Below are 26,104 nucleotides of genomic sequence, written 5' to 3' on the forward strand. Positions count from 1 at the left end.
AACACTGTTTGGAGGCACTGATCTACCTGCACTGGCTGGAAAATTCACCACTGATCAGAGGAGCTCAGACCAGGTCAGACCAGGCTTTGAAACAGCTAATGTCGGGTGAGATAAATCCCTTCCGATATCTCATCCTGCTTCTCCCTGGGCTGGGGAGTTGTGTGCTGAGAGCTGAACTAAATGCTGATTCTGCTGCCTTCAGCTAGCAAAGCCCATTTCTAAATAACAGAGAGGGAAGCCAGTGTTCAAGTCAGAGTGAAGGGGATGGCTTATCTAATGGCTCTTCTTCAGCTCTTGATTCCATGGTTCAACCAAAACTGCAGAGGGAACAACACTGATAAACAATATAAACAACTTTATCATTTCATACACTCTAATATATCTGTTTCTCTGGACAGAAGTTCTGTCTCATCTATGAATAAAGGCCAAACATTTATTTTGAGGCAGTTTCTAACCCAGTAATAATACTTACAAATGCAATGCTTCTGAGGATTGCCAAAGTAGTTTTCCTCACATTCGTCACAACGTTTCCCACTGTAGCCTATCTTACATAGACATTGGCCTGTAAGCTGTAAACAGTTCAAGATTTAACAACCGCCCATGTAGTATGACTGCATATACATTATTTTCTGCGTTTCTTTTTTGCTCTGTGACTTTTGTTATACAGCTGCATGGGGACTGTAGTGATACTGCTTCTGCATTCTTTGAGCATGGTTTAACGTTATAAACTTCCTTTAGCATCTTCCTACTGAAGGCCATTAAAAAAAAAAAACGACTTTGAGAGCTGGCTTTTCTTTATTTATATGAGAGGTTTTGTATGGTCCAGTCTACAGATGGTCTTTGAGAACTCATCCTCTGACTATTATCTGAGAGAGGATTTTTTCTTCTTTGTGGAAAAGATTAATGGTTTATTTTTGCTGGAACAAAGTACTCATCTTAACATTTCAGCTTTTAACTATGTGATATATTTGCTGCAACAGAAAACCTCCAGGGTACATTATGCACATTGCCCTAGAAAAATTTGTTTTGGAATTCAGCACTGAAATTAAACTGCAGGGAATTACATCTCTGATAACTGGTACAACTCAGAAAAGCAGTAGTAGTTCTTCTACGTTAAGGGCTACATTTTCTAGGAAAAGATACTGCAGTAACCTGATTGATATTGCATGACTAACAATGGCCACTGCTCCTTTTGAAAAGAAACCCTTAAAAAAACAAACACATGCAAGACTCTTAGGTCCAAGCCTGGATTTCCTCCTTCCCTCTATGTACGCTTATGGGGCAGTTTTTTCCTTGTGTAATTTTCTCACGTATTTCTATGATCCACTTTAAAAGGAAACACACAGGCAAAGAGTAATTGCTTGCAAGTAAAGCCACAGTATCAGAACAGCATATTTGATATAATGGCTCCCAGCCAGATTACACCAACTGCAAATTTCCAAAGACTTGTTGTTTCTGGGGACCATTACAAAAATCCATCCTCATATGAGAAGGTCCCAACCGTGCCATGCCAAAACATTACCCTCCCAGTTCCCAGGGAGCAGAGTAATTTCCTTGCCTGGTCACACTGGTTACTTTGGGTATTTTTCGGGTCGCAGTCACAGAGCTGACATCCTTTTCCACCAGCCAGGTCCCAGTAGCCCGGCGCACATTTGTCACATGTTGTACCAACCACGTTGGGCTGACACAGGCAAGCTCCAGTGGCTGAGTCACACAGGCAGGCTGTGTCCCCCCCAGGGCATGTGGCAGGGAGGACACCTGCAGGATTGCACGTGCAGACTGGAAAGAGAAGGACAACGGCTACAGCAGATGCTGATACAAATGGCTGATGGACAACCAGAATGGTATGGGAAGCACAGGCTGTAGGCTTACGGAATGGTTTGGGTTGGAAGGGATCTCCAGTGACCACCTAGTCCAATCCCTTGCCATTGGCAGGAACACATTCCAGTAGATTAGGCTGCTAAAACCCCCATCCAATATGGTCTTCAACACTTCTAAGGATCCACAGCTTCTTTGGGCAATCTGTTCTAGTATATCACCATCCTCATCGTGAAATTTTTCTTCTTTATATCTAATCTAAATTTGCCGTTTTTCAGTTTAAAACCACTGCCCCTTGTCCTGTTACTACAGGCTCAGGTAAAAAGTCTTTCTCCATCTTTCTTATAACCTCTTTTTAAGTACTGGAAGTCTCCAGTAAGGTCTCCTCAGAACCTTCTCTTCTTCAGGCTGAACAAAGCCTGCTCCCTCAGCCTGTCTTCACAGGAGAGGTGCTGTAGCCCTCTGAGAATCTTTGTGGCCTCCTCTGCACCCACTCCAACAGCTCCGCATCCCTCCTGTGCTGGGGGCCCCAGGCCTGGATGCAGTAGTGGAGGTGGGGCCTCATGAGAGCAGAGTAGAGGGAAAGAATCACCTCTCTCAACCTACCAGCTACACTTCTTTTGGTGGAGCTGAGGATACGATTGGCTTTCCAGGCTGCAAACACATACTATACTGTTGTCTTATATCCTATGTTTTATCCACTCGGGACTATTCCCAAGTTCTCCTCTTTCTATTGTGGTTTATCTACAGCTTTGAACAAACTTACTGGGAGCTTTTAATACTTCTAAAATGGGGACAAAGAACTGAAGTTGTAGTGAATTTTGAATCTTATTAGCATGAAATGTTGAGTATGTTGGATAAGGAGACGCTGATTTACAGTAGGCACCATCCAGCGTGGGAAACCCCAGTAAAGGTTTAAGCCAAGTAAGATAAGAAGCCTTCCTCACAAGGAGCCAACAGTTCTTGCTGAATTATTTCTAGCTGACATCTTCCAAAGATGAATGAGGTGTGGGCTTGAACTCTATTTCAGAGATTCCCAGAGAAAGGACTTCTTGAAAATAGTTATGTTTTCTGGACTGTACAAATTAGACTTTCAATTAACAACATTTCTGAAAATGAGTTTTGATAAACTCCGGGAGGAAACTTATGCTCTGCATTTTCTTGTACTCCTTCCTTTCTGCTCAAAATGCTGTTATTAGCAGTGCTCTCATGAGGTCTATTAAATCGCCTGAGCAGTCTCTTTCTAGCCATATCATTAAAACAACTGGCAAGGCAGGGAGCTCAGCAGGGGATCATCTGGTTAACTGAGCATTGCTTAGCTGGCATCAGCCTGCAACATGGATAAACAATTATCTTTGATTTCTTTAATTTTAATTTCTTCCTGATTGGGATGAACGCACATTGATTTTTCAACAGAGAATAGTGATTTCAGTTCAGGTGAGCATTTCCTAGGGGTGATATTCAGTACAAGATTTAGGGAGACCTGCGTGAAAAACATAGAACTTAACAGGTGCCTTCTTAACAGTTATTTCGGTTACTGGGAAGGAATTTCTTCAGTGCTTTTATATTTGGTCCACTTTAGTTTTGCTGTTCCCCTAAGGGCTAACCTCTGCCTATAGCCTAATTCCTTCATAACTTCTCTCGCTGGCAATGTGCAGTTGCAGTGCTGTTGCCCACTTACTTTGGCAGTCCTGGTCGAGGGCTGAGCCAAAATACCCGGGTTTGCAGAACTGGCAGTTTGCTCCATGGGTGTTGTGCAAACACTTGATGCATTCCCCGGTGACCCTGTTACAGGACTCTGGGTCTGTCAGATCAATGTTGTTGTTGCAGGGACATGGTGCACATTCTTCCCCAGGGCTTCCTGAGTTTTTGTAGAACCCGCTAGGACATTCATCACACCGGCTGCCTGTCAGACAGGAAGGTACAAACATGTGCTGCCAAATGAGAATTCAAGTGGATCATGCAATTTCTAATTATACTGCTAAAAGGCTCAGACTCTCTATCCAAATGCACAGTTCCAATGGAAAGTACTGTTTGAGATCAAACATTTTCTGCTCAATCAACAGAAAATCTCTGTTTGAGACTGGTGCCCTATAATAATCCTATGACCAGTTAAAATTATATCTCTCATACTGCAATCTGATGGAAATACACCCTCCTCACTGCAAGGGGCAAGCTGGTGTCACTGGGACCTTGTCCAGTGATTCGCCCTTGCCCAAAGTCTCTGCTCCTTCATCACCATCCCCAGGACCAGAGCCTTCCCCAGTCTCCAGGAGGGTGCGTCTGGTTCCAGAGAGGTGACCAAGAGACTACACCAGGATGGAGAAAGAAGAAGAAAGTTCAGAACTGAGGATATCAGAGGTCTGCGAGGGCAGCAGTCCCCTGGGCAAGTACCAACAGGAATCATTTTGGCCTGGCAGCATTTCCTCAGGCAAAGCTGCTCTTGACTTATAAAGGAACCTGGCCTAAAAAAAGGTTTTTGTTTGGAACATCACTGGAGATGTTCGTAACAAACAGGAAGAAAAATTGCTTCAAATTTTCCCTGTGGAAATTCAAGCTAAGCCAATGGGATCTTTGGAAATGAGGCATCCGTTTGCTGCAAAAACAGCTGCATTTGGGACAGCCGAGAATGCTCCTCTCCGCAGTGGCCGCTCCAACAGAGACACAGTCACTTTTGGGCATGATGTCAAAGCATGTCTTTATCTTGCTCCTTACCTGAATATCCCTCAAGACAATTGCAGACTATTTGTGAAGTCTGGGAGTCCTGGTAACAGGAATGTGCAAAAAACCTCTTGCTGGTAGGTGTCCCTGGGCACATGCATGGGCGACAGGGTTCTGTGTTGGAAGGGTTTCCATAATAGCCATCGATGCACCTGTTGAAGCAGTCAAAAATGCAGCAGGAAATGTCAAACGCTCCTTTCAGTCCTTGCATGTGAATTGATTTATATGTATCTATAATTAATTTAGGATTCGAGGGTATTGTAATGCTATCTCCCATTAGTTGCCACAGATGTATCCAGCTTCAAACATATTTTAAGATTGAAAATTAGATCTGCATTCCCAAAGTCCAGAGAAAAAAAGAAAAACAAACAAACAAAAAACCACACATGTTTTCCTTTCAAGGAAAATTCACTCTGAAATATGAGGGCTGCTCTGAAAGTAATGCCTGCTATTTTATTATGTTGGCCCATGACATCAGAGGCGGTTGTTGGTGGTATGATAGTAGTTGTTGAACCTTCCCACCACTATTCCATTACATGTTGTTGCCATGTGACAGATGGCAGCAGAGGGGCAGTCTGACAAAATGGCCTCTGAGATGGAAGTACGTCTGAAGCAAAGGTGTGGAACTGAATTCCTCCATGCAGAAAAAATTTCACCCATTGACATTCATCGACATTTGCTGAATATTTGTGGAGACCAACCAGTGGATGTGAGCAGAGCACAGTGAGGCGGTGGGTGGTGTGTTTCAGCAGTGACAATGGTGACAGTGGCTCACCTTCACTGGATTGTTATGCATGTGGCATGCAGGCTCTTGTTCACTGGTGGTGAAAATGCATGGGTAATGGTGATGACAATGTTGAAAAATAGTGTTTTGTAGCTGAGAATTTGCTCTATCAAATAGTGTTATTGTGCTCTTTTGAATCTGTTGTTGTTACCATGGAGATAAATAGGAGGCATCACTTTCAGATAAACCTGCATAATTTTAAACTAAGTGGTAATAAACATGCCAATCTGTATATATATCACACATGCTCTGCAGACTGCTAAAAGCTGCCATGTAAAAATTCTGCATATCCATCTTTTACAGTATGTATTAATTTCTCACCACTTATATTCATTTACTGCCATACATGCACATATAAAGTAGTCATTGTGACACCAGAAAGTCTCAGCATGGGTGAAAAAGTATATTTCAAGCATGGCATATATATTGAAATCATCCATGCTCTGTCTGCCACGTTCTGCAAACCAGGGGTGCCTGATGGCTCCTCCGAGGCTGTGGTGGCTGTGCCATTACCCAGACAGACAGGCAACATGGCAGCTTCTTTAATCTGCTTTACTATGACAAATGGGAACACAATTCTGTATATTTATACAAGCCAGGCAAAAAGTCTTGGCTCCCTGATCCTCACTCTGGGGTATAGATATCCTGTGGAGGCACAGGGCAACAAGTGTTTCAGTCTCCCATTTTTAATCCACTTGCTACCTACATGCACAATAGCTAAAGGTCTTATTGTCCAAACACACTGCAAGAAAAGCTCAATGGGTTTCATGGGGAAATCCTCTTAACATGGAATGTCAAGGCACAATCCAGCCAAATCGAACTAAGCGACCAACGAATTCAGTTCTGATGTCCATGCTGAATTCTATGCCTCTACCAGAGCATAGAATGAAAAAGGAGCATTGTTTGCAGTGGGAATGGAAACATGTGGGAAAAGTCATTTGCTGGTCATACAGAAATGATATGAATCAGCAAACAGGGCATGTTTATTTAAGATCCTTGGAGATAACTGCAGGTGTTAAATTGAATGTTCAGCTCTAGTTTAGCCTCTTGGCAATTTAAAAGCTAGAGTAGACCTTGTATTGCAGGTCCAGTACCTTGCACAGGCCCAGAAGCCCATCACATAGAGCACCCATGTCTCAAATGCCATCTTATGGGGAGCCCACTGCAATGTTGTGTGCGTGCTGTGCCACTGCCCATCCCTGAAGACAAACCTTCCCCCTCGCAGTTACCCAAGAATGGGTACTTGCCATTTAGGAGTGAGACCTGGTTTGACCCTGGTTTTAGCTATGATTCCAGTTAAGAACATGGATGCATTGCGGGAATGTAGGTGAGGCCCCAGCAAAGCACGTATTCCAGAGAGCTGGTTTTCATGTGAGCTGTGCAGTGCTGCCCATCCCCTCACCTTTCACAGTGGCTTCCAGCTGTAAACCTGCTGCAGTTCAGGCACTCGCCAGTCACCGGGTCACAAAGCTCTGCAAAGCCATGACATGGGCAAGGGCGGCAGTGGGGAAACCCAAAATACCCAGGCAGGCATTGGCTGCAGCGCCGACCGTCAACATCCCGGAGGCAGGCGCACTGCCCCGTCACCTGGTCGCACAGCGAGCTCACTGAGCCCTGCGGGTGGCACTCACATGCTAGAAAACATCAAAAGTAAAGCTTTACCTTCAGCACGTCCCCATCACCCAGCCACCACCAACACTACTTGAAGGTAGGGCAAGAAGTGGGAATGGCAAAGTTGTTAAATATGGAAATAGTTTTTGTATTGCTTCATGAGGAAAAGGATCTAGGGAGGTTAGTTGACAGCTGGCTGAACTTTAGCCAGCAGTGTGCCCAGGTGGCCAAGAGGGCCAAAAGCATCCTGGCTTATATCAGAAATAGTGCAGCCAGCAGGAGCAGGGAGGTGGTCATCCCTCTGTACTCAGCTCTGGTGAGGCCACACTTCAAGTGCTGTGCTCAGTTTTGGGCCCCTCACTACAAGACATAGAGGCCCTGGAGCATGTCCAGAGAAGGACAATGGAACTGTGAAGGGTCTGGAGCTCAGGTCTGATGGGGAGCAGCTGAGGAAACTGGGATTATTCAGCCTGGAGAAGCAGAGGCTCAGGGGAGATCTTATTACTCTCTACAGCTGCCTGAAAGGAGGTTGTGGTGAGGTGGGGGTCTGCCTATGCTCCCAGCTAACTGCAACAGGACAAGAAGGAATGGCCTTGAGTTGTGCTGGGGGCTTCAGGTTGGATATTAGGAACAGTTTCTCCTCAGAAGGAGTGGTGAGGCATTGGAACAGGCTGCCCAGGGAGGTGATGAAGTCACCATCCATGGAAGTGTTCAAGAAATGTGGAGATATGGCACTGTGGGGTGTGGGTTAGTGGGCATAGTGGGGATGGGCTGACAGTTGGACTAGATGATCTTAGAGGTCCTTTCCAACCTTTATGATTCTATGATTCTATAAACAATAGTGGCTTCAAAGTCCTACAAAGTTGCGGTGTGCACAGAGCACCAAATACTGACACTAGTACTGGTTGCAGTATGGATGAAGGTAGTGGTGTTGATACTGGGTGCTGAGTACTCACGGTAGCAGCCGTGGAACCCAAAGCCGTAGCTGCCTGCAGAGCATGTGTCACAGCAGCGCCCCACGACATTGGCTTTGCAATGGCACTGGCCGCCCAATCTGCTGCAGCTGGCATTCAGTGAGCCCTGGGGATTGCAATTGCACGCTGCCAACAGGAAAGAAAATCAAGTCAGGTTTGGTTTAAAACCAAAAGAGTGTGACAGTTGTAAAAAACTTGCAGATTTTGCACTTGAAAGGAAGGGAAGATCCTGACTACCACTCATTGGAGGTTTGCCAGCCACCAAGAGACTTGGGTTATTTGTTGCTACAGCAATAATGCACCACCAGCACAAGTCTTGGTGTTGAAACACCATGCTCAGAGCACTGCCTCTGCCTGTATTTGGGACAGGTCAGAAAGGGGTGTAGAGAAATGTAGATCCACACAGAGATACCCTGAAGTCTAAAAGTGTTTGATATAAACCTGCATCCTGCTGTGGCACTGGACATGATGGGCAAGCAATGCTTTTAGACTAGATTGAAGGATGACATTTTTTACAAGAAGGGTACTGAGGCACTGGCACAGGTTGCCAAGAGAGGTGGTGGAAGCCCATCCTTGGAGACATTCAAGGTCAGGCTGGACGCGGCTCTGAGCACCTGATCTAGCTGTAGGTGTCCCTGTTCATTGCAGGGGAGCTGGACTAGATGGCCTTTGAAGGTCTCTTCCAACTCAAACAATTCTATGACTGTTTGATGCTTAGCCTGTCCCTCTTGCTGCTTTCTGAACACCTCGAACTCTCTTGCTGAATGAAGCTGCTCTAACTCTCAGGGAATATTTGACCAGGACACTCAGATGCCAGTGCTAGAAAGCCAAAGTGAGAATCCCATCACTGGGATCAGATTTACAGGGGAGTCAGTACAGCCCAAACTTAAGTGGTTCAGGACATTGCCCAAAGGTTCAAACCCCACCTGCTATAGCCCTCACACTGAAATACCACTGAGGTTTTCTTCCTGAATATCTTGCAGCAAATCAGCCTGTGTGCTGCTGTGCCTGGAGCCCTACCAAGCATCCACCTGGCTTGCAGCATCTGGGGACGGGGCTTAAAATCTTCTGTCATTTTCTGCCAGCCAAAAATAATCAAACTTGCTGCTTTGGCCATTTGGTGAATCTGGTTGTAACACTCTTCAGAAAGCATACAACCATTGCTCCATCACAAGGTGGGCTTCAAGGGCCTTGGGCTTTTCATCCACCATGCCACATGAAGATATTTGCAGCATGCTTAGGGTTGGATAGGATGTACCCTGCTTGCCCGTATTGGCTTCATTAGAGTACACCACCTCAGAGCTCTCAGCCAAATGTCCAACAAACTCAAGGGAAAACAGCAGTGCCCAGGCAGCTGCCCACATGCAGGCCTTACCGACGGCGCCGCGGTGAAGGCGGGCTGACATGCTGGCTATCAGCCGGGCGCACACCTCGGGCAGCACATGAGGTCCGACTTCCGATGCAATTTCGACACAGTGATACTTTTGGTAGTCATCTAAATCCTTTTTGCTGCATAAGTTCTCCAGGGAGCTGATTCTGGGAATAAGTCCAAGCTTTGGCATCAAGAGGAAAGGAAAATATTTTTGCTTAGATATGCTGAAAACCAGAATTTCCCACATCCTCTGACGGTGCTGTGCATGGAAAGGACAGAGGCCTAGAGCACTGCATTTCTAAACTTAAATTCACATTTATTCTGAAGGTCTAGACATTCCCCAAGTTCTTCAAATAAGACTGTGTACAAAAAAGACAGATTATAGTAAGACGTCGGATACAAGCTCAGAAATGTTGTTGCTGCTAAGAGGTGCCATGTTTACAACTCCAAAAGCAGCATCCGACCAAAAATTTTACTTGCACTGCTGCAACAGGAAAAAAAAAAATCAGCTGCAGGCTCTATGTCCAAGTATGGCCAGCCTTTGCCAGGTCCAGTTCTATGGAAATAATTAGAGGAATGAATATTTAAATATTTTTCTCAAGAGAAGGGCCCAAAACCAACGTCCACTTTCTGCCTTGCTGGAAACTTGGGAAATGTCTGCACACAATTCCCAGGAATACACGGAACTAATTTTATTTTTCCGATGTGAGGGCCCATCTCTAAATACATCCATGCTTTTTTAATTGGATTCATATGTATCACGAGGATTTTCAAAACCTCTAGGTGAATGAAGAACTGAAGAATGTGTCCCTAACCACAGCATCTTGTTGGCATCTGTGGAGCATGCTTGTAACGAATGAGCAACCAACAGAGGTGCATACACTGGCTATTAACACATGCAACACTTAAAACTTGATGAGCTGCTACAGTGTTGCTCCATAAAAATGTTAAATGACATAATGCCATCATTCCATATATAAACATAGGAAGCCAGTACCAGTGGAGGTAAACAAAAGCATACTTCCCTGAATTTCTGATAAAACACCTTATACATGATTTTGAAATGTTTGAGTAAGTCTGTTTAACAAAACAAACAAAAAGCAACCAAACAAAAACCATTTCAAAGTGGTACAAATACAACCTTGTGGGATTTGTGACAGCATTACTCACAGAGTCGATCAAGATGAACGCTTTAGTTTTTGGGTCAGAGGCAGAAGGATGAGAAAAATAGACATCCACAGAGTACTGGGTTCCTGGCTCCAGGCAGACTGGGGTCTGCAGCAGTGCAATCCTGGTTAGCAGAAACACAGCACTGTCACAGCCAGCAGGCAGGGGCTCTCCCAGAGCAGGACAGGGCAAGCTGTAGGGTGCTGCAAGCTCTCCCCGCCCTCTCACCTACTCTCCATTATTTACATAGGTGCAAACTGAAAAGCTGGTTTTGAAAATAGGCTGGGACAATGTCTTTAGGTCAATATTTCCTTCCTATACTGAAATAGCTTCAGCTGGATCTCCACCAAAGGAATCAGGGCCTAAGGCTGCTCTCCTGGCTGTGGTGAAACATTGTCAGGCTGGGAGGGGGCATCTGCTTCTTCCTGCACTCCCACAGGCTGCAGGGTGTTGTTGTGCGGCAGCAGCAGGAAACACCACACATGTGTTTGCAATAACCCCACTTTCCCACAGATTTATCATGCTGCAATGCTTCAGTGAGAGATTTGTACACAGAAAATCTACAGACAGAAATAGACAGACCTCTTTGTAGCTGGGAGGGCCAACATGTGAGGCTCCTGTGAAAAGCTGTTGGCTTTGCAGTGTTGACTTGATGAAACACCAGTGGGATGGATGGTTACACTTGCTAACCAGTCCTCTAAGGTCTATGAACGAAAGACACAGGTTATGATCATTTCATAATTTTATTAGGAACAATTTCTTCTCAGAAAGAGTGGTGAGGCAATGGCACAGGCTGCCCAGGGAAGTGGTGGAGTTACTGTCCCTGGAAGTGTTCAAGAAAAGGGTCGTTGTGGCAGTGAGGGACATGGTTAGTGGGCATGGTAGGGATGGGCTGATGATTGGACTACATGGCCTTAGAGGTCTTTTCCAACCTTTATGATTCTATGATTCTCTGATTGCTTGTACCTGAAAAACTCACTTTCTCCTTGTCATGGTTTCTGAAAGCCAGCTGATGATTGCACATAGTGACAAAGCAGAGTATCCCTTTGTCTTTTAGAGGATTAAAAATAAAGTTATTTGAGAAAAATGCATTGTATTTGAACAGCAGTAATGGAAATGGGATCTCAACTGGTGCAGATGGAAATGGCTCTGTTAAAGCCATTGGAGCTATTTCCCTTCTCAGCATAGCGTTGTCCCAGAGATATCCCTCACCATGTGCCTCCTCTCACATCTAATAAGGAATAACAAACATAAATCACATTGCAATGAAAGTCTTTAAAATTCAGCTGTTTCATCCAGTCCTGAGAATGAAAAAAACAGCATCAAATCAGCCCACTGCAAAATTGTTATCATGCTTTTAGTCAATGGGAGTTTTGTTTGCCTCAGAATGACAGGAAAAGAATAGAATACAGTAGACAGAAGGAGTATCGTGAGTGGAGGAATTGTCCCAGGGAGCTGGGAAGAGAAAGAAGAAGGCATGCATAAATACTCATAAGGAAAAAACACTTGCATGCATCTTTGAACACACAGATGCAGACTTGGATTTAACCAGATTTGGATTAATGTATTTCCCTAGACATGTCTTCATCACTGAGAAACTTTGTCCAGGCACAAAATAAGATTTTGGCTAATATTCTAAGGTTTTCACACATCTTAGAGCCCAGCTGGAGCAACTGGGAACGTGGATGACTGCGAAAGCTCTGGAGAAACATCTGCTGTGTATGCATAGATCAGCACCCTCCTTTCCTGCCTGTGTACCCATTGTTCTCCCCAGAAAATCTCAGCTAAAAATACAAGATGCCCATGTGAAACAGCTGCATTTTGTTGGTGTCTGATATGTGAACAGAAGTCCAGTCCAAGCAGGGGTAACAAATGGGGAGCTCCAAACAATGACACCTTGGCTAATACTAAGAAAACACTTGTGTTTTTCTAAATATGAATGGAAAGGGTTAAAGGAATTGTTAGAGTGTATGTTAATCTGTTGATAAAGATTAAAAAGCAAACGATTTTCATTTAAAATGTAAAGAGTAGAAGGGGTTGCTACCTCCTACAATTGGCAAAATAGACCATGCATCTGTCACAACATCGCAAGACATGCAAGCTATCACCAATACCTCAGGCTCATAACGGATTGTGATAGTGAAGTCCATAGCCAGGGGAATGTTGTCGATGGCAAATCTCAGCCCAGCTCCATTGGGGATGCGTGCAAAGCCAGGGCCCGTCCAGGTGACAGCTCGGCCAGTGCTGGGCTGCCTGAAAACCACCTCCAGGGCTGGGTCCTGTCCCTGCTCAGCTGCACCCTGCAAAGACATGCTGGCATTGTCAGCGTCACAGCCAAGTTACAAACAGGCAAATTTTGGAAAAAAGAAAGGAACTATTTTTGCTGTCTTAATTACTTATCTCAGCCAGCAGTCAGCCTTGTTTTCTGGACACACTCTTGATCTGCATGCTGAGAACTCTCCCAAATGTGGGAAGTTTAGCATCAGATAGAGAAGAACCACAACAAGAAGAAGGATTAGATTAATCCATCCATCTCTGTATATTTGGTACCTCCAGGCATTCACATTGCAAACCTTCAACAGATAGAACTTGATTTTGTACATGGCTGGACTTTCCATTATAAGCTGAATGAATAAATACCAATGTGTACAACAGCTAAGCTGACTTGCAAAAATAGAGAATTTAAATACAGTAGGTACCATGTTAACATTTAGGTACAACTTGAATGTTGTAGATGTCTTGCAAGCAAATCAAACAAACAAAAAAAAATGATTTCAGCTTTCTTGAGGATATTCCTTTCTAAATAATTAATTCAACCTGAGCCTACAGTGGCACTGGAAATAGCAAAACAAGCCTATCTGTGTGAATTATAAAATGTCCAGCTAAAAGGATTGATTTCACTTGTGTCTGGATTGTAATGCCTAGGACTGTGAATTCCACATGCATAGGCACATCCTTTCCCTCTGGTGCAAGATTAAAGTTGGCATTTGGTACATCTTTATCAATAAAAAAGCTCCAATTTACCCGTCCAAGTCCAGCTTTTCTTACACTTCGTTTTTCACTCCTGTTTAGCACAATCTTTCCATCTTCAATCATGAACTCATATCCTTGCTTCTGGAAGTAGATGTCACACCTTGGGAGAGTGGTTGGTTTTACCTATGAAGTAGAAGTAATGAGACAGGAGGCAGCATTTTCTCAGCAATTTTGAAGGGTTGGTAAGCAGCTAACAGGAAATCCCCATTCACGAAACAAGCTCTATTCTCTGCTGGGTGAAACCCTGTAACATGGCCCAGCAATGGCTGGAAACCGTTTTCCTTCTCTCTCTTACAATTAGGTTGCACTTCTTCTCATAAACTCTGTCCCAGACATCTGTTTTCCATTTAATTATTGGACAGTAGGATGATTACTGTCTGTGATTATAGCTAAATATTTGTGGATGTGACCTGCAAATAAACATTTTTAAAATTATTACTTCTCCATAGCTTCTGGACAAAACATTGGAGAAGAAATTTTAGTAAAATGTAGGCAGCAGAAGGGACACATTCCAGCAAGATGAGATGTGTACTGTGCATGGAGGAAAATCTACACCAATTTTGAGGAATAAATAAATAAATGTTCTAAGACATTATGGATGGATGCCAAATTCCTAAGGAAATCAGGCTACAATCAGTTTCTTTATATAAGGCAGCAAGAATGTGTCCAACAGAGCAGAGAGCAATGTAGTTCTTCCTTTGTTGGAGCTTTCCAGAAGTATCAGAGTTTGTTATAGCTTCTCCTTGAGCTGTTGACGCTTTAATTTAAACAGTTAAATTAATTTCACTAATTTATGCTAGACAGCCCACACCTGAGGAGCAGCAAGAACAGGTTTGCAGGTCACCACAGCATGTAGTAATAGCAACAGTTCTGGAAGACATGGGAGGCAAGGAAGAATTGGGGATGGTCAAGGGACTTGCTTTGTATCACCCATCATATGGATCCATTTTCCATATGATGCCTGAAAAGCCAACTACATACCAAGGGTGCAGAGCCAGAAAGGGGTGCTGCATGCTCAGCTTCATAAATATAATAATCCAGGGGTAAAAAGAAGTAGCCTGGGGCTGGCTCGTTGCACTGGCGTCCCACGATGTTGGGAAGGCACTTGCACTGACCGTCTTCTGGTGAGCACCTGGGGCAGGAGTTGGTACGAGGAGGATGTGAGTGCAGCACTAGGTCCTCGCAGCGTGAGAGCAGCTCAGCTCCACCCTTGCTGCAGCTCCATTTTGTTTCTTCCACTGTGGGACTGTCTCCACTATTAAACTTCTTCCCACCACCCACTCTCTCTCTCTGTTTCCTCTGTACAATGCTGCATTAATTTAGTTCATTTTCATCTCTTAGGAGATGTGACATGTCATGCCTTTCTCCGTCCATTCTATAACCAGAAGCACAGATCCTTTTCTTTTCTGACCACTTGTTGCCATCTATTTCTGAATCCATTTCTTGTACCCATTTTAATATCTATTACCATATCCATTCTTAAACATCTATCCCATGTACCTTTAGAAACAGGACATGAGGTCACTAGCATCTTTGATTTGAGTGATATGGTAGTTTTCATATATTTACGCTCTTGTTTTACACATCAGATGATGTCTAGCTTTGATTTCTTGCTGACAAATACAAGCCAAAGAAACTGAGGAGCTGTTCTGCAGCATTGGACTGTATCTAACAAGTAAGACTTCAGCCCAACAGACTCCTGGGGAAGCCCATGTGAAACAGAACTGGTCTCTTGATTAATATGCTTTGAATATGAGACAGTGATTAAGAAAAAATGAAAAAAAAAGATAAAAAATATATTTATAGCTTTTGAAGTATGGAAAGGAGGCTAAGCTAAAAATTTCACTTGTACCTTCTAATTTCTACTAAAATTAGAGGCACTGGTTCTCTCAAACTATGCAGCTTGTATTTTGTATTAAGCTAATCTTGACTCTATCTGATCTAAAACTGGCTTTGAAGGTAGAAGATAAATCCCCCTTAAAATCACAGCTAGATCTCCAAGATCCCAACATGATTTTATAATGTTTGTATGTGATGAAACTATGTCTACAGTCTATTTTCCCACTGAGTACTGAGACTCTATTAACCTAGTTAGAAAATCTAGTGCAAGAGTTTCTGAAAATTAAAAATAAGACAAAACTTGAAGAAGAACATCAACTTACAAGTTATCCTGGGAACCACCAATGTCACAGTCACATGGAGAACAGCCATACAAGCTCCTGCCGAGACCCCAGTATCCCACCTGGGGTAAAAAGAAAGTGAAAGATTTTTCTTAATAGTAAGTATTTAAGACAACATAATTTACTCCTTTGGATGACTGATGCTCTAGTCCACTCCTGGGATGCCTGCCTGTGCTTAGCCATGTGAGATTGCTTCTCGTACCAGAATGTATGGGTGCTCAGACACTGTGAGATGGACCAGGTATTTAACCATCTGTGCAAGTTGCTCTGGAAATGGCAAAGGCGACATTGCATTTCCTTTTCTTTCTATGAGTGCTGCTTCTGGTGCAAACTGACTGCACAAACTTTTACAAGCAGTAAAAAAGGACCAACTGGGTCCATGAATGTGTCCATGCAAAATGGAAGAGTACAGCTATAAAATTAATTTGTATTTTGGATAAATCTAATCGTTTACCTTTCTGGCAATGATTGTTCCCTTCATAACAAAGGGAAGAAGACTATGAGCTCCTCTTTTTTTGTAAGAATACTGACTACAGATATTCTGAGAGCAGCTAAATCCACAGATAACCAGGACAGGGTGGCAGTATTTCACAGCCTAAGGCACAGAGGATGCTTTTTTCCATTCATATTTCCTCATCATCCAGAGTCTGCTAAGGAGAGGTTGTAACTGAATCTAAGGACGTCTTCAGACTCTGAACAAAGGCCATTTTCAGTTCTTTACTGCTTTCTTCATTGGTGAGCACAATCCTAGCCCATGAACACAAAGTGAGCCCAACGGAAGCTCAAACTGAAATAGACAAACCCTGAAGCTATCCCATGCCAGGGTGGAGACACTTCCTTGGTAAAAACCAGATGGTCCTCATATTCCCTAAATAGCCTCATCGCATAAGAAATGATGTCACATGAACAGAACCGATGCCATTTTCTCCTTTGATGATATGCCATGGCAGAGCCCACAGGAAGGCATGAGATGGGAGAGGAGAATTCTAAAACAACATGCAAGGAGAGCCAGCACAAAGGAACAACAAAAGCTGTCCAGACACATACAACACATTTCTCACAGCGCCGGCCCGTGGTGAACCGCTGGCAGAGGCACTCCCCAGTGGCAGGGTCACAGACGGAGAAAGGCAAAGTACCGGTGGCATCACAGTTGCAGGCTGTGGGGAGACAAATGTGTGGTTGCCTCAGCTGGCCCTGGTGACAGAAGCAGGGGTGGGATGTGTCTATCAACATGCCTCGCTCTGAGGAACGGCTGGCTGGAAGCTATCACAGCCGGGCACAGCTCCCTTAATCTACAAAGTGTTTAGCAGCATGGAGAGCCCCAAAATACTCTCTAAAGAATTTAAGCACCAGGCAGAGGAGGCAAAATGTGTAACGGGCACCTCAGTCAGAAGGTGCCTTCAGACCTCAGAAGGTTTGTTTCTGGCCCACGTGCATCTTATATCAGTGATATTTTGAGCATGGAAATTAAAATGTGAGTGGAGTGTGCAGATTGGGGTGGTATTTCCATTTCCTATTTCCGCACAAGCAATACATTTACCTCCTAACGAACAGCTTCTAACTGCATTTAAAAGAACAGTTCTGACTGTGACTTCCCAGAAAGAGCCAAAAGACTCTTCTGAAGATGCTTGGCTTAGCTACTGGGGACCTTAAAGATGGCAAGCAGAGCATCACAGCCCAGGAACTGCTGCCCTAAGTGGGGAGAAGGGCATTAGGAAACACATCAAGCTTGTCTGCACTGTGATACCTGGACTGAGATGGGAAATCTGGGCCAATGATCTGGTCTGGATCCACGTTACTGCCCCTGGGGCTGGCATTGGGCTCTCCAGCATCCCCTCATCACTGCATGAGGCTGAGCACAGTCTGAGCTATTCATTCAAATTTGTGCTAAGTTTGCTTCTAACCAAATCACCAAGGGAGGTGTTTTAACTTCCCTTTCCAACTAAATAGTATACTTAACCATTTTTCTATTAACAGTAGCCTGACCTACTATAAAATACTATGTATTCTGCTAGTGATTTCACATATTTTCAGTCCTGACAACCTTTGCTTTTCTCAGATGCTGTACCAAGAACATGCCCTTGACATGAAATTATAGCAGCCAATTGGGTATTTTGTAATACAGTGAGTATCCATGAGTTACTGTGTGCATCTGTGCATTTAACTACTCCCATCTCTTAAAAATGCTTTGGGTAGAAGAAAACAAGTGGTGGTTTACGTACGCTGGCATCCCAGTGGGTCACTGCCTCTCAGCCCGAAGTGGTTGGCCCTGCACTTGTCGCAGCGGACGCCCTCCACGTTCTCCTTGCACAGGCACCGGCCTGCCACTGTTCCCAGCACAGGGTCTGTGCGGCTCTCACATGCACCGCGATGCTGTGTGCCCTCTGGGTCACAGCTGCAGGCTACAGGCAGAGTCAAGGAGACATAGGAAAATGTATTTAGATATAAGCATGAAACTGAAATTGTACAACTGCAGGCTGTTAAAGTTCAGCGTTGTTGTGAACACTGGAGATGTCCATCCACATCTGCCGTGCTGGGTGCTTCATATTTAACGCACAGTCACTATTAAGAAACATTTCAAGAGGGTTTCCAAGATCTACATTTTCTCTGGAGGAGAGTTACAGTCTTCACTTTGGTAGAAATTTACCCTTTGCTGTAGGCAGAAATTGGTGCTGCTTATCCACTCCCAATGTTCTTCACCTGGAGAGAAGCAAGGCTCTGTGCTTCTGGGGATGCTCTTGTGAAAGCCACAGTGTCACAGAGGGGTGCCACAAGGGAGCCTCCCCAGGGATGGCCTGAACTGGCCATGGCTGAGTAATTTGCTAGAAAGGATGGGATCAGCAGGGGCCACTGCCTTAGTGACACGTCCCAATTTCTGCTCAGGCTGTTTCTCACTGCACTGCTAACATCTACCACAACACTTCCCTGGGTAATCTCCCCTTAGCTCCATAAGAGATTTCCATGCCAATCAATTATAACAATTAAATTATACTCAACGTATCTTTCCTATCCTGTGATAATACTGAACTAACCTTTCAAAAGATGGGCTTGCATGCCTGAAATCTTATTTTTAAATATATGACAAATATCTAGAAGAGATATTCCTCCTCCCACCATTTCACATCGCTCCTGTAATTCCTGACTATCATAAAAGCAACAGCACTACTGCTAGTCCGTTTACTATTGATGCTATTCAGAAAAGATGAGATTGGCCCTCCCTGTGGCAGGAGGGTTGGAACTTGATGATCCTTGTGGTCCCTTCCAACCTAAGTCATCCTGTGATTCTATGATGATGTCCCTGCTGGACTGAAAGCTCAGTTTAGCAATGAGCTGGAATATGCAGCTCCTTGTACAATGCTATTTGAAGGATGGTGTCATTAAGCTATTTTGTAAGGTGTTTGGATGTTAGAGGCTCAGAAACATTTCTACGGCCACATTCAAGCATGGGGATGCAATAGGGCTCAAAGCAAATAGAAACTAAAACAAGGAAGCTTACGGAGGCACGCGTGAGGGTCTGAGATGGCTTTGCGTGGATCCTGGTAAAAGAAGAGCTTGCACTGGTCACAGTGTTGCCCCGTGGTGTTGTGCTGGCAGTCCTCACAGACCCCACCGCTGACCCCACCACTGGCCTGGTACACAGCCATGTCAAAGTGGCATCTGCCAGAGTGGCCATTGCAGTTACAGCCTGCAGCCAGAAACAAATGGGGCATAATTAACACCACAATTCCTCTTGTATCTTGCCACCACTGTGTCTACCTTTACCACAGTTTTACTTGTTACCCATGTGACTTCAGTGTTCTAGCAAGATTACAGCCTCCCAGTCCTTGTACTTTACAGCTGGGGGCAAATCGCAGCACCCAGATTCTGCAAACAACGATGCTCATATTGCAAATTTTAGTTTTGCTGCCATCAACAATATTTATTGCATTTACATATACCACAAAGCAGGAATATAATGATGCTAAGACTGGGGACTAATTGAAAAAAAAGCAAACCTGAAACACTAGACAGTGGAAAAATATTGGAGAGAAGGAGGGGAAAGACCAAAGGTGAAGAAAGCTAAATCTCTCATCTGCAGAAGTGAGCAGTCTGTGTAGGAGGTAGATGTAAGTCATTTCAAAGCCTTGTCTTGGGCATCTACTCATTTCTTAAAGTATAAACCAAGTCAGAAGGTACATGGCAGCAGGCTCCAGGCACGTGGTGCAGGGCTGGCGCTACGCAAGTGGCACCATTTCAGGCTGGCGTAGCAGCCGCCAGACCTTGTGAAAAACTGTGGGTGCTTCCAATCATGCCTCAAGGCCTCAGCCTGCCATCTCCCCCCTGCAGGGAGCAGCAGCATCCCCCCTTTAAAAGCCCTGCAGGCACCAAAAGTGCAGACACTTACAGAAGCCAGAACAGGGCCCTACCTACACTTTGAGAAGAACCCATGTAGGTGTGTCTGCCTGATATGGAGTAGGGAGCACCCCTCCACTGAAGAAAGATCTATTTAAGTACCTGATACGGATCTTCATTTATTATTCTTTTATGCCCTACATTATTCATCATGGTGGAAATAAATAATTTGGCCTTGTCTAAATACTTGTTTTATATGCAAGAAAGACCCTAAGTTAAGCAATAAATTATCTTTTTGCATCAGCAGCTTTTCCTTTCCTTTACTCTTTTTCTCTTTATTAAAAATAAGAATATGAAAGTTCTCCATGTAGGGTGACAGCACCGATGGACACATGAATCCATCTATTTTTCTAGAAGAGGCATGGAAAATGTTCCATCCCTGAAACCATTCCATAATGCATTGTGCTGGGACTGTGTTGCATCCACCCCCCAGTATTTAAAAAGGAAAATTGTCTGAGTTACGTTTGCAAGCATTATCTTGTGACCCTTCAGCTGGCCTCCAGGGAGCGTCATTGTAGAAATCTTTACATCTTTCACAGGACAAGCCTTCAGTGTTGTGGTGGCAGATACATCTCCCATGCACCTGCAAGGCGGTGAGAATGGATAAGATATGGTGATAAGAAGAGAGTAAAGAAGAGGAGAGGGGAGGAGAGAAGAGGAAAGGAGAGCTGATTCTTTTTAGTTTTATGGAAGGAAAACATCAAAGCATCCTTTCCTCTCCAAATGAAACAGATGTGGATCAAAATGATGTTTCCTGTATGTCTGCTGGTGTAATCTGTTCCTGATGGCTCTGTTGCCTCCATTAAGATTTAAAGTGATATTTTCTTCCACTGCTACTGTAAGTCTCAATGCCACAAGATTGCCACTAGCCTTCATTAGGACTCCTAAATCAAGTTATATCCTTTCAGGTATAATATTCGTATTCATAAGCAACTCCTGAGTTGCTTATGCTATTATAAAATGTCTTATCTGCAAATATAGTCAATAGTAATCTGCTTGAGGTACACTAGCAAGACTGGGGGCATTCAAAGCTCTTTGGCTCCCTCAGCTGACTAAATTCTCATTTATTTGAGGAAAAGTTCTGGAGAATACCTACAAACTTTAACCCAATAGTTTTAAAGCTGCTGGGCAACGTTTAGGAAAAAAAGTACTTCTAGTGACACCAATGGAGACTTCAACATGTTTTATTTCTCTCTCTCTCTCCCTACATGTGTCTACACTGAGAAACATATTTTCAGAAGCAAAAAAGTCCGACCTCTTTATCCCACAAGTAAAGAATTTTCAGTCATCTCCCTGGATTTTTTTAATAATCAATTTTTCAGGGGTTAGCTTTGCATTATTAGCCATTCTTTGTGCCAATATCTCTGTCCCTGCTGCAGAGCCCCTGAGCCCAGCTGGAGCATGGAATTCACCCAACAAGCAGCCAGTCAAGTCTGCACACAGCACAGGCTGCTTACTGCATTATATTTGCACCATTACAGCTCTGGTATTTTGCTGCTGTTATCAACATGTCATGTCCCAGTTGCTTTTGAAACACCACACTGAGGCAAACAAAGTCACAGCTTCTGAGAAATCTGAGAATGGCCCAGAGTTTTGAAGGAAGAAGTTGTATCAAAACATTGGAGTTGCAAAGGGTTAATCCAAAGGTCATCAGAGACCTTCCTTCCTCTCCCTCCCTTCCTCCTTCCATTCCTTCCTTCCACCAAAACACCAGGTAGGGACTTAATAGCATTAATGACGCACCATGCCGGGCTGATGAAAGACATCACCCCGCAGATTCTGCACAGGATCACAGTGGCTGGCATGGCCATTGCAAAAGCAGTTGCCCCGCACAACCATCTCATAGACAGCATAGTAGTACTTCTCAAGGGGATCACTGTGCCTTCGTCCAAGGAGAGCATCCCCAAGGGTATGGAGTTTGGTAAAATTGATCCTTAGGTTTGTCATTGTAATGAGCTCTGAAAGGAAAGAAAAGAAATCAGGAGCCCAAGCTGACTTGAAAATGAAGAGGGTCAAATGTACAGCTTGCATTAAAATTCCAGTAAATCCCCCGTACTGAAGAAATCATTAAAATGGTCTGATATGGGCCAGGACAAGTGACCAGCTCCTGGCAGACAACTTCCCTGGTACAGCCCTGGCTAAGCAGTGCTTCCCCAGACAGTGCCTCATGGGCCCATGAGAGACACCCAAGTGGCAGGGAGGATTAGGCCACCTGGTCTTGGAAGGAAGGATAGTTGAATGGGCTGTACAGCATGGATGGGCTGTACAGAGCTGCGTCATTTGCCTGCAGGGCTAGGGAACAAGATTGGCCCTTTTAAAATTTATTAATACATATGTCTTCCTATGATCCTCTGGTACATATTTTTCAACATCATTGATTAACATCAGCTGAGCTTTTGCTCCTCTTGGTGTACAAAATAAGCAACGCCAGCAAAGTATCACTGGAGAAAACTCGCATTGTTCTTACCTTGGATATACGGCACATATGGGTTTTCTATTTCAAAGCTAGGATCCAAAGCTTTTAAGACAACCTGCAAATCAGATTGAAACAGCTCTGTAAGTCATGGAAGATATTCTTTTTGCACATAAACTCTGCCACCTGAGACCCATTAGTTACTGATGTCACTTTACTGATCCCATAGAATTAAAACCATCATCTTGGCCCCAGTTCAGAAAGTTCTCTCACCCTTTCAGCCTGGCTTTGTCTGGGTGAGGCAAAAAGCTCTTCAGTGGCAGAAGTTGATAGGGAACCAAGAGCTCTTACAAGGAAGGGCTTTCATGCAAACTGGGAAAACAGGAAAGAACACTGGAAGGCTTTGTACATGTTGTTTTCTGAGTTCATCTGGCTATGAAACTGAGGGTAAAAAGCTGTGGTTTTTCCTCTTACTCCTGAAAAGTCAACAGCACTTCATGTCTCAGGACCTCTGTAAGTAAATATGATGGACATAAAAGTGAGACCCTCAGCTCCAGAAAACTAGCCACATATGATCTTAATCACCGACTTTTGGCAGTACCTCGCCTTCAGTGGAGGGCTCAATGTCTGAATATCTTGAGTCACAAACGACGTCTCCCACACCCTTTGATGGACCAGAAGAGATGTTGGGAAAAGAAGCTGCACAGTCCTGTGCAAAATACCTAAACACTTTCCAGGTCTGACCAAAGTCGGTGGAGCGCTCAACCAGCATTGCTGCAGGCCGAAATGTCTGCAAGAAACATTATTTCAAGAATTTCTTAACAAGGCATTGATAAGACATCTTCGGGATAGTTGTATTGACAGTCCTGTTTGGGGGATGCTAACAGCTGCCAGCTAAATTTCTGTGTTTGGGAGCCTGCAGGCACACTGTGCTATTTACATGAGACTCTGAAAAAGCCATATTCCTCATCTCATCTGAACCCCCTCAGGAACAGAGAAGGGCAATCTTCCATACAGAATCATAGCATCATAGAATGGCTTAGGTTGGAGGGGACCTTAAAGATCATCTATTCCCAATCCCTTGCTGGGGGCAGAGTTGCTACCCACCAGATTAGGCTGCCCAGTAGATTATTTAATAAGTAGATTATTTTCTAAGTAAGGAATTCTACTATAACAATATAGGAATTTTGTATAAAAAAAAAAATGTAGCCATCTAAATGGATCATAATGAGTATGCTTAAGAAGACAGAATTAAACTTGAAAGAACTACCTCATTTAGAAATATCTGAAGTATTTGGGCTTAATTTCATAGTTTATTTTTCAGATTTAATTATCAGATTTATAGAAAATAGGACCAGAAGGCACATGAATGGGAAGCTATTCAGCCTATCTACTTTCCCTAAGGCAGGATCAGCTACAACTTAACCATACTTGACAGGTGTTTATCTAACCAGTTCTTACATACCTCTGAAGATGGTGCTTTCACTGCTTTCTAAGCAATTTATTCCTGTGGTTAAAGAATTAGTGTATAAAATTACATAAAAGGAGTGGTAAAAGACGTGCATGTAATACCTTAAAGGTCAGGATGAGATGGCTGAACTGGAACAAAGTTTCTAGGTCCAGTCTAATACTGACATGATCAACACCTGAAAAAGAATGAAAATGAAGTGAAGAACACAAATCACACACTGGAGGGGCTGCTGAGGCAGCTTTCCTTGGGGAATTCTCAGATGTCTTTTTGCAGCCAAGGCAGCCAGGCTCCTTGGGGCATCCTGGGAGCACAAAGTCAGCACACATCCAGATTGCTCCTTCTGGGGCTGTGCACACAGTGGGACCCACAGTGCTGGGAGTTGGAGGCTGTGTGAGATGGCTGAAGGTCTTGTTAAGAGCATTCAGATGGCAAGTGATGGTGATGGCAAGGTTCTGGGTGTATGTCTTCCTGTAACCATGTCAATTTTTTAGAAGTCATCCAATTATTTTATTTGTTATTGACAGAAACACAAAGTAATAAAAATATGGGGTGCTCTTCATGCTAAATGGATCTGTTAAATCCTTCTGTACCAACAGAGTTGAAATTCACCATGAGCAGAGCTATCAGATCAGGAGACTTCAACCCAAAGGAAAGGTGGAGAGAGCAAGAAAGGATCTCTCACACAGCTGGCCCACCACTCTACTGACAGTGGGGCTCCAAACTGCTGACAGTGCCTTACTACACACCAGGAAATAATAAGGTGTAGGAATTTTGAGATGGGTACTACTCTGTCCTTATGCATCTGGAGGCAAATGTACCTTTTGCAACAGACTACATCTCCCTGAAAAGCAGGTATCCTTGAATAACGCATGCCCACTGCGTATCACAAAACACTGCTGCAGGTCCTCCACTCAGCTCTTGGAAGACACTGTGTTTAAAATTTGTCTGTAGAAAAACAGAATTTCTAAAGTCCTATATTGTTACAGAGGAATAGGTTAAAATCACGTAGCATTGCTGACTCAAGGAGTACGTGAAGCTTTGTCCCATCTTGTTATGAAGGCCAAGTGGTGGATAATAATTACAGAAGTAAATCTAACCACAAGGAGCAACATTTTGTCAAGAAAACTTACCATTTTCTGACTGCCACCACTTTTTCTTCCTATCTGGCTCAAAAGTTGTGATAATGTTTTCAATCCTGTGGCTGTTGTGTTGTGTATAGGGATTGTATGGGTACCTGGAATCACAAACAAAGCACTTCTGTTCGGCCTAGAAAACAAAATGAGCAGAATAAAAGATGAGTTTGGCCTCTTCTCGAAAGATTTGGTAGACGGATGTGTATTTGTGTGAGTGCAAGCTCTGGCCTGGAGTCAGATGGCAGAGGCATTGCAGGGGAAGACTGGCTCCTTAAGGCCTGAGGGGGCCTTGAAGGGGAACATTCCCTACCCACATCATTTATCTGTATTTTTCTCTCTCTTTTGCATATTTTCTAGTACCCCAGAGATGTGGCCAGGAGCAGCAGACAGATGCTGTTGTACAAGTGGAAGGGAAGGCTGGATCCATACAAAATGTAAAAAGTCTGGGTTGACACCACCACCCCAACCAGTGCCTTCCACGGGCAGAGTGGAGAACTGGGATGTCAGCAGGAAAACATTAGGAGAGGTGATGAGGTGGGGAGAGGACCTGGGCTGAGGAGCAGAGCGAGCAGAGTGAGGGCAGGCAGGCGGCAGGGAGCAAGCACTGCCCAGCACCTGAAGAGAGGAAGGAGGATGCACCTCTTCAGAACCTTGTCCAAGGCTGTTGGGTTGGCTGAAAGCAGTAGGCAGAGGAGCCAGGCTGGAAGTAACCAGAACAGGAACAGGGGAGAGGTGCCTGCCCAGCATGCTCAGGACATGTAGGGAACCATAGGAGTGGTTTCCACATCTCTGTATTATGAAATCACCCAGGAATTACTCACATTTAAATAAAAATACAGATGAGAATTCAAAAGTGTGCTATAATCCACGTGTTTTAAATATTACAAAAAATAACATGATATTCAGCCATTCTACACTGTACTTTGTGACGTATGGTGAAGGTACAATTTGTAAGACAAGGCAGAAGCACAAAAACCACTGACTCATCTCATTTTACAAAGCTCTAGTAAGGAGCACTCCAGTTATCTCAGCATT

General features: G+C 44.0%; 1 protein-coding gene across 1 annotated transcript in view; it reads right to left on the reverse strand.

Annotated features, from left to right (window-relative positions):
- Positions 1-26,104, reverse strand: part of LAMB4 (laminin subunit beta 4) — a 56,731-nt gene that overhangs the window by 17,094 nt on the left and 13,533 nt on the right. The window contains 21 exon segments of the mRNA XM_021384608.1: positions 473-569; positions 1,559-1,779; positions 3,500-3,724; positions 4,534-4,691; positions 6,726-6,957; positions 7,891-8,034; positions 9,284-9,461; positions 10,451-10,571; positions 11,030-11,151; positions 12,562-12,747; positions 14,462-14,612; positions 15,643-15,722; positions 16,708-16,817; positions 17,883-18,062; positions 19,157-19,345; positions 20,515-20,635; positions 21,796-22,010; positions 22,520-22,583; positions 23,067-23,255; positions 24,038-24,111; positions 25,067-25,202. Of these exon segments, the coding sequence (XP_021240283.1) occupies positions 473-569; positions 1,559-1,779; positions 3,500-3,724; positions 4,534-4,691; positions 6,726-6,957; positions 7,891-8,034; positions 9,284-9,461; positions 10,451-10,571; positions 11,030-11,151; positions 12,562-12,747; positions 14,462-14,612; positions 15,643-15,722; positions 16,708-16,817; positions 17,883-18,062; positions 19,157-19,345; positions 20,515-20,635; positions 21,796-22,010; positions 22,520-22,583; positions 23,067-23,255; positions 24,038-24,111; positions 25,067-25,202 (3,193 nt within the window).

The sequence above is a fragment of the Numida meleagris genome, chromosome 1, assembly GCF_002078875.1.
Source record: "Numida meleagris isolate 19003 breed g44 Domestic line chromosome 1, NumMel1.0, whole genome shotgun sequence".
NCBI lineage: Eukaryota > Metazoa > Chordata > Aves > Galliformes > Numididae > Numida > Numida meleagris.